This window comes from Miscanthus floridulus, chromosome 3 (genome assembly GCF_019320115.1).
Source record: "Miscanthus floridulus cultivar M001 chromosome 3, ASM1932011v1, whole genome shotgun sequence".
Taxonomy (NCBI): Eukaryota; Viridiplantae; Streptophyta; class Magnoliopsida; order Poales; family Poaceae; genus Miscanthus; species Miscanthus floridulus.
In genome coordinates, this window is record NC_089582.1 from 24600274 (window position 1) to 24609219 (window position 8946).

Consider the following 8946-nt stretch of genomic DNA (forward strand, 5'->3'; position numbering starts at 1 on the left):
CCGCTGGGGCGTGGGTCTCCCGCAGTCCTACCCATTGTACTCAGAATTTGTTCCCAAAATCTTAGTCTTTAGGACTTGTTATGAGAAGAACGAAAAACTTAGAGAAAGTTTGCAAAGATAACACAGGAAGTGTTTGTAAGATAAACATACTTATATTATTTGTATCAGCCCCCGAGTGAGGTCCAGCCCCTCACGATTTGCAGGGGTCGGATGTCACTAAAGATTGGGGATTTATAAAGACAAAAACTGATAAGAAAAAACATGTGTTTATTTAAGGGTAAAAATGTTGTAGCTGATCAATGTTCCAGGCGTTGGTGAAGACCTCGCCATTGATGGTTTTCAACTTGTAGGCGCCTGGGTGGAATACTTCCGCGATGACGTATGGCCCTTCCCAGGGCGGCGAGAGCTTGTGGCGGTCCTTGTTGCTCTGCATGAGGCAGAGGACAAGGTCCCCGATGTTGAAGGCTCGGTCCCGCACCCGTCGATTGTGGTACCATCGCAACGCCTGCTGGTACTTGGCCAAACGGAGGAGGGCGATGTCACGGGCTTCGTCTAGCTGGTCTATGGTGTCTTGGTGGGATGCCTCAGCCCATGTTTGTCGTATGCTCTAATTCTTGGTGCCCCATAGTCAAGGTTCATTCAGAGAACAGCCTCGGAACCATAGACCATGAAGAAAGGTGTGTAGCCGATGGCCCGGCTGGGAGTTGTCCTTAGGCTCTAGAGCACCGCCGAGAGCTCGGTGACCCAGCGCGCGCCGAACTTGTTCAACCGGTTGAAGATCCTAGGTTTGAGGCCCTGCAGAAGCATGTAGTTTGCACGCTCAACCTGCCCATTCGTCCGGGGGTGCGCGACGGCCGCCCAATCGATTCGGATGTGTTGTTCATCGCATAATCGAATGAATTTCCTACCGGTGAACTACGTGCCGTTGTCTGTGATGATGGAGTTTGGTACTCCATAGCGGTGGATGATGTCGAGGAACAATAGCACAGCTTGCTCGAATTGGATCATGGAGATCGGTCGAGCTTCGATCCATTTCGTAAACTTGTCTATGGTGACAAGTAGGTGGGTGAAGCCCTCAGGCGCCTTTTTGAGTGGCCCAACCAGGTCGAACCCCCAGACCATGAAGGGCCACATGATGGGGATCATCTGGAGCGCCTGGGCCAGGAGGTGAATCTCCCAAGCATAGTACTGACACCCTTCGCAGGTGCATATAATTTGCTCGGTGTCGGCTACTGCGGTGGGCCAGTAGAAGCCCTATCGGAATGCATTTCCAACCAAGGTCCTTAGCACGGCATGGTGACCGCAGACCCCACCATGGATGTCGCTCAGTAGAAGTCTTCCCTGTTCATTGGGGATGCACAGCTGTAGGATCCCGGTGTGGCTCCATCGGTAGAGTTCGCCCTCTATAAGGATGAAGGATTTGGCACGACATGCGAGTCGTCGAGCTTCCGTCCTGTCCGTTGGTAGTGTGTCGTGGAGGAGGTAGTCAAGGTAGGGCGTTCTCCAGTCATCCAGGGGATCAAGTTCTGTGGCCGGATCCTCCTCAAGTTCCATGACCTCATGGTCGGACGGAACAGTCGACGGGTTAGCCCTTAGGGCTGGATCAGACGGGCCGCCCTCGGCCCAATCCAACTCTTCGTAGCGCACCAAGGGTTTGTGTTGGTCGCTGGGGAAGATGCCCATTGGCATCGGCTCTCGACCAGACGCCACCTTTGCGAGTGCGTGGGCCGCCTCATTGAGGCGCCTTGGGACATGGTTAAGTTCGAGGCCATCAAACTTGTCCTCCAGCTATCGGACTTCTTGGCAGTATGCAGCCATCTTGGCGTCATGGTAGCTGGACTCCTTCATGACTTGGTTAACAACTAGCTGGGAGTCGCCCCGAATGTCAAGGCGTCGGATGCCCAGCTCGATGGCGATGCATAGGACGTTAACGAGTGCCTCGTATTTGGCCACATTATTTGATGAGGGAAAATGGAGCCAAACCATATACCTCATGCGGACCCCGAGAGGTGATACGAAGACCAGCCCCACGCTAGCGCCCTTCTTCATCAGCGACCCATCGAAATACATCATCCAGTACTCTTGGTCGACGATCGTCGGTGGCATCTGGACCTTGGTCCACTCTGCGATGAAGTCAGCCAGCACCTGGTACTTGATCGCCATTCGGGGGGTATACCCGCTGCCCCAATCCATCAGCTCGAGCGCCCATTTTGCGGTTCTTCCTGTTGCATCCTGGCTATGAACGACCTCACCGAGTGGGAACGACTTTACTACTGTCATAGGGTGTGACTCGAAGTAATGGCGTAGCTTTCTCTTGGTGATGAGGACGGCGTATAGGAGCTTCTGGATTTGGGAGTAGCGGGTTTTGGAGTCGGATAATACCTCGCTGATGAAGTATACCGGGAGCTGGACCTTGAGGGCGTGCCCCTCTTCTTCCCGTTCTACTACCAGGGCAGCGCTAACCACTTGCGTGGTGGCCGCTATGTATAGCAAGAGGGATTCTCCATTGCTTGGAGGGACTAGGACCAGGGGTTTTGTTAGAAGCAGCTTGACCGTGTCAAGCGCCTCCTAGGCCTCGGCTGTCCACTCGAAGCGGTTGGCTTTCTTCAGGAGCCGATAAAGGGGGAGTCCTTGTTCGCCGAGGCGTGAGATGAATCGGCTGAGGGCGGCGAGGCACCCTACGACCCGTTGAACCCCCTTTATGTTCTGGATCGGACCCATCCTTGTGATGGCTGAGATTTTCTCCGGGTTGGCTTTGATGCCACGCTCGAAGACGATGAAGCCGAGCAGCATGCCCCTCAGGACCCCCAAAACACATTTCTTGGGATTGAGTTTGATGCAATTTACTTGGAGTTTCGCAAAGGTTTGCTCAAGATCGACGACAAGGTGGTCAGCCCGTTTGGACTTAACTACGATGTCATCGACGTAGACCTCAACGATCTGCCCGATGATGTCCCCGAAGCAATTGAGCATACAGCGCTAGAAAGTGGCTCCAACATTTTTCAGACCGAACGGCATTGACATGTAGCAGAACGGTCCAAACGGGGTGATAAAAGACGTCGCGAGCTGGTCGGACTCTTTCATCGCGATCTGGTGGTAGCCGGAGTATGCGTCAAGGAAGCAGAGGGTTTCACACCCTGAGGTAGAATCAACTATTTGGTCTATGCGTGGCAAAGGAAACGGGTCCTTCGGGCATGCCTTGTTGAGGCCCGTGTAGTCGACACACATCCTCCATTTCTTGCTCTTCTTTCACACAAGAACAGGATTTGCTAACCACTCTGGGTGGTGTACTTCCCTGATGAACCCAGCGGCCAACAGTTTTGCTATCTCTTCACCGATGGCCCTGCGCTTTTCCTCGTCGAAGTGGCATAGGCGTTGCTTCACCAGCTTAGAACCTGGGTGGATTTTCAAGGTATGCTCAGCGACCTCCCTCGGGATGTCTGGCATATCCGAGGGTTTCCACGCAAAGATGTCTTTGTTATCGCGGAGGAAGTCGACAAGCGCGCTTTCCTATTCGGAGGAGAGCACGGTACCAATGCGTACCTTTTTAGCCTCAGAGCTACTGGGATCCATGAGGACCTCCTTGGAGCCCTCTGCCGATTTGAATGACCCGATTGATTTCTTCGCGTCGGGCGCTTCTTTGGTGACCTCCCCCCTGAGGGTGGCAAGCTCTTTGGAGACGACGACTGCTGTGGCATGGCCACAGCATTTGACTTCGCACTCGTAAGCGTGGCGGAAGGAGGTGCCGACGGTGATGACCCCATGGGGACCTGACATCTTCAGCTTGAGGTATGTATAGTTGGGGACGGCCATGAACTTTGCGTAGCATAGACGTCCTAGGATGGCGTGGAAGATTCCGGGGAACCCTAACATGTTGAAGGTGAGGGTCTCGGTCCTGTAATTGGACTGATCCCCAAAAGTGATGGGCCGATCGATCTGTCCTAGTGGTACGACCTGTTTGCCAGGCACGACTCCATGGAAAGGTGCTCGGATGAGGCGGAGGTTCGTTCGGTCGACGCCCATCTCGTCGAGTGTCTTGGCATACATGATGTTGAGGCTGCTGCCTCCGTCCATCAGTACTTTCATGAGTCGCTTTGGGCCGACGATCGGGTCGACGCCAAGCAGGTACCTTCCCGGGTGTGGGATGGCATCCGAATGGTCGGTCCTGTCGAAGGTTATGGCGGATTTTGACCACCGGAGGAAAGCAGACGTGGCCGGTTCAGTCGTATAGACCTCGCGGCATGTGATCTTCTAGCGTCGTTTGGAGTCGTAAGCCATTGATCCTCCGAAGATCATGAGGGTGCCATTCGGAGTTGGGAAGGCGTCGTCCTTCTCCTCGGTGTCGTCCATAGCAGGGGGCAGATCCTTCCCCTGTTCCCCTTTGTTGGAGCTTCCGGACAAGAATTTGCGCATGAGGCCACAAACCTTGTACAGATGCTTGACCAGGAAAGCATGGTTTGGGCATGGCCCCTCGAGCATTTTCTCAAAGTGGTTCGGAGTGCCCTCCGCGGGCTTTTAGCTACCCTTGCGGTCAGCAGCGGCCACGAGCGAGTTGTCGCGCCATTGCTTCTTATTCTTTCTTTTGACGGGACGGTTCGAGGCGCCTTCATCGGCGCCCTTGTCCCGCCTCGCCTTGCCATCGAAATGGTCGAAGATGGCTCTGACCGCCTCCTCTCCTAAGGCATGGCTGGTGGCGATGTCTAGGAGTTCCTTGGTGGTTCGCGGGCCCCTACACCCTAGCTTGTGAACCAAAGACTCGCAGGTCATCCCGGATAGGAAGGCTCCTATCATGTCGGCGTCGGTGACGTTAGGGAGCTCGTTGCACTACCGGGAGAAGCGCCGGATGTACCCGCAGAGGGTTTTATCGGCCTTCTGGCGATAGTTCTTGAAGTCCCATGGGTTTCCAGGGCGTTTGTATGTGCCCTGGAAGTTCCCCACAAAGATCTCCATCAGATCCGCCCAACTTTGAATGGCGTTGGATGGTAGGTGCTCCAACCACGCTCGTGCCGAATTGGCCAAGAATAGTGGGAGATTGCGAATAATGAAATCATCATCACTCGCACCACCGGCTTGACAGGCAAGCCGATAGTCTTTGAGCCAAAGCCCGGGGTTTGTTTCCCTAGAATATTTAGGGATATTGGTAGGCGGTCGGTACCTTGGCGGGAAAGCAGCGTTGAGGATGTGTCGGCTGAAGGCCTGAGGGCCTGGCAGGCCAGGGCTCGGGCTTTGGTCCTCGCCGCTATCGTAGCGTTTGTCGCGTCGAGGATGATAGCCACGGCGATCTCCTTCCCTTGCATCGCCATGGGTGCGCCTGCGGGCGTCGATGGTGCTGCGCATGTCGCGGTTGTGGTCGAGACGATGTACCGGGACAGCGGTGTGCTACCTGCCGCCTGGCGGTGTCTAGTGAACGGACACATCCTTGGCGGGGCGCACCGAGGGCGTGTGCTGGCTGGCGTCGGGCTCACGTCGCTGAGACAATGAGCTTTTCGCCTGCTGCGCCACCGCACGCTCGAGCAACGTGCGAATTTCTCTGTGGGCCCAGCGATCCTCGGACGTCGCGGCCTCTAGAAGGCTATGCAGCAAGGCTGTCGCAGCGGCGATGTTTTGGCTCGCCCGAGCAAAGTGAGGGAGGGTCCCGTCGTCGATGAGGATCCTCTGGTGTAAAGTGCGGGCCATGGCGCGCACACGCCCACTGTTTTCATGGCGTTCGATCTCGCGATTGATGTCCGCGTACTCCCGCACGAGCCCTTGTCCGGCCTCATCGATCTCCAGCTTCCGGGCTCTCAGTTGCTCCATCGTTAAGCGAGATGGGGCCGCTACCTCCCCCCCTGTACCTGCCGTCAGGGTTGCTTGTTGGGGTAGCCTCCTCCTCGAAGATGCTTTCGATGCGCCCCTCGGGGGTTTGCGCCATGAAGCATTTCCGGGAAGGGTGATGGCTCCCCCTGCTGGAGTCAGAGCTAGAGGACGATCCTGGCTCCTCCGTGAGGAGCTTGTGGAGAGTCTCCGTATTGTGTTCAATTGCCCCCATGAACTCATTGTCCGTGGGCGGCTGAACCATGCATAGTGCCAGAAGGTGGCCAGTGGTCGCCGCGGCGTTGCGGAGACCGAACGGAAACGCTGTCGGGGCGTTCTGCACGTGGCGTTCTGGAGAGAGGGTGATGCAGCGCAGGGCCTCCCTGGATGACTGGGGTCCAAGGGAGACGCCAGGCTGGCCCTCAAGCCTCCGGTGGCTAAAGTTGACGGAAGGGAGAGACTGAACGGCCATGTGGGCCAGCGCCAGCTCTCCTCCCAGTGTGACGATAAAATCTAGGTCAATGAAACGCACGTGTGTGCCTGGGACCCAGTTGATTGCGTGGTTGGCCATCTGAGGCCTGATTTGGAACGCACAAAGTCCCCTACCTGGCGCGCCAACTGTCGGTGTTTCGAACAAGCACCGGCAAGTAAATTTATATTTATGCGCATTAGGCCCGGATGGTGCGCTAAAGGACACAAGATTTATACTGGTTCGGGCTGAATGTCCCTACGTCCAGTCTGTTGCTGCTCGTGTTATTAGCACCGAAAATGGTTCGTAGTAGGGGGTACAAACGGTCGAGAGAGGGACTTGTCCCAAGTCTCTGATGGAAGGGTCGAAAGGATGCCAAGAGCCTGGTAGCAGCTTGACTGTGTGTGATGTGTGTTGTGTTGTCCATCAAAAGTCGGTCCCCTTGTTGGAGGAAGCACATCCCCTTTTATAGATGAAGGGGACGGCTTTACAAGTGAGAGGGAAAGGGTGCGTATGCTACCGAGCCTTGTTGTTCACGTCTACCAAGCCTTGTTGTCCATTCTGGTGGATACCAGATAATGGTAAGCGCCTACAATACTATTGATGCCACTGTAGAATGTCAGGATGACTACAGAGTACTGCTCCGCACAGGGTATGGACTCTGGTATAGTGGTTTTGACTTATGAGCCTTGCCCAGCCTTGCTCCGCACGCCTTCTGATTCCTATGAGTCCCCGTCGGAGGGACGCGGGGTCGGAGTTTGAAGTAGCGATGCGGGCAAGGCCTTCTGATCGGAGAGGGCGTTCGAAGGTCGAAGCGAGTGCTCCAATCTGGTGAACCTGAGGGGCCATGGAGCGGGCACCGCTCCCTTGGGACCACAGCGTGGTGACAGCACATCCGCCATTGTGGAAGGCGCAAGTCCTTTCCTGGACCGTAGTGGTTGTCGTATGTCTACGTCGGGTTCCGTGTCTGAGGGCTGAAGGCGGCGTCTACAATACTGTTCGGACTCTGCAATGCCAGAGTAGGCTAAAGCACATATCCCGTCATTCCCTAGCAGTACTTTTCCTGCCGGGGCGCAGGGTATGGTCCTCGATGCCGCGGTTGACCCGAACGTCTTATCTTACCCTGTACCTATCATCATGAGGGGGCGAGGAGAGGTCGTCAGGCGAGACGGAACCAGTCTTTGGACATCGGGCGAGGCGAGGTCCGTCCTCGGACGTCGGGCGAGGTGGAGCCTAGCTTTTATCCGTCGGGCGAGACCGAGCCCAGCCCTCGGGGGTCGGGCGAGGCGGAGTCTAGCCCTTAGCCCTCGGGCGAGGCGGAGCTGGCCCACGGGCGTCGGGCGAGACCGAGCCCAGCCCTTGGGGATCGGGTGAGGCGGAGTCTAGCCCTTAGCCCTCGGGCGAGGCGGAGCTGGCCCACGGGCGTCGGGTGAGGCGGAGTCTAGCCTTTAGCCCTCGGGCGAGGCGGAGCTAGCCCACGGGCGTCGGGCGAGGCGAAGTCTAGCCCTTAGCCCTCGGGCGAGGCGGAGCTGGCCCACAGGCGTCGGGCGAGGCGGAGTCTAGCCCTTATCCCTCGGGCGAGGCGGAGCTGGCCCACGGGCGTCGGGCGAGGCGGAACCAAACTCCTATCATTCGGGCAAGAAACGCAGTGGCTCCCTTGTCCATATGGGAGTTTTTAACGTTCGATGGTTATTAGTTCCACCTCCTGGGGTACCCCGGTATTAGGTCCCCGACAGTAGGTACTGGAGCTTTAGATCAAGACTTATCACCACCGCCGTGGTCCATGGATTTGTCCTCCACGTCCCTACTCCCTACTCAATATCTTGCTATTTGGCTATTTCTATTTTCTTGATTGCTATTTCTGGATTGTAATATTTGTTGTACTCTAATTTCATATCAATGCCTTATGTGAATGGTGATGATGATAAATTAACGCGGGGCGGGGATCCCCGACGGGGATTTTCCCCCATGCGGGGACGGGGATGGGGAAGAAAGCTTCCTTGTTAGCTTTGGCGGGGACGGGGACGGGGAATTTATCTTCCCGCGGGGACGGGGATGGGGAGGCATCCCCGACGGGGAATTCCCCGTTGCCATCTTTAGTTCAGCCAAAAACCAACAGACTAGGTCGTCCGGAGTGGAGCCGATCTAGACGGGTTGGGACGTCAAACCAAACATGCTCTTAGTCCTGTTCGCTTGTCTTATAATTCGTACTTTTCAGCTTATCTTTTCAGCCAGAACAGTGTTTTCCTCTCACAACAAATCAACCATAACAGTGTTTCGGCTTGTTTTTTCAGCGAAGCGAACGAGGCCTTAGTGTACTGCCTCTATTATCCAAAATATAAGCTACATTTAGAGTTCAAAATTTTCCAGTAAAATTGCTACTTTTGAGTTCCTCTTGATTTTTTTAGCGTGAAGAGATAGAAAGTAAGCATCGCTGCCATACATAGATTACGCGTGCATGCTAAATATAGCAATATTCTGAAATGGAGGGGTAGTAAAATGGATTTGTTTTCCTTTTTTATTTTTTGAAAGATGACAATATCTTCTGCAGAAGTGGCAAATATCCTCGACGCACATGCACGTCCTAAGTCTAAATCTCTGACAGCAGAGGAACACTCACACATGCATAAATATATGCTATTTTATTAAGGTTTTAAATAGCAGACTATGCCGTTTAGCAGCAA

The 8946-nt window shown here is 55.1% G+C and overlaps 1 protein-coding gene across 1 annotated transcript; it reads right to left on the bottom strand.

Moving 5' to 3' along the window:
- Positions 1 to 3510: 3510 nt before the first annotated feature.
- LOC136543341 (uncharacterized) lies at positions 3511 to 4023 on the bottom strand. The gene has a single exon (XM_066535817.1). The coding sequence runs from the start codon at positions 4021 to 4023 to the stop codon at positions 3511 to 3513; it is 513 nt and encodes a 170-aa protein (XP_066391914.1).
- Between the last annotated feature and the right edge of the window lie 4923 nt (positions 4024 to 8946).

What these genes read in the sequence shown, in the direction of transcription:
- LOC136543341 (XM_066535817.1), bottom strand. Translation starts at nt 4,023, where the DNA reads ATGGGCGTCGACCGAACGAACCTCCGCCTCATCCGAGCACCTTTCCAT.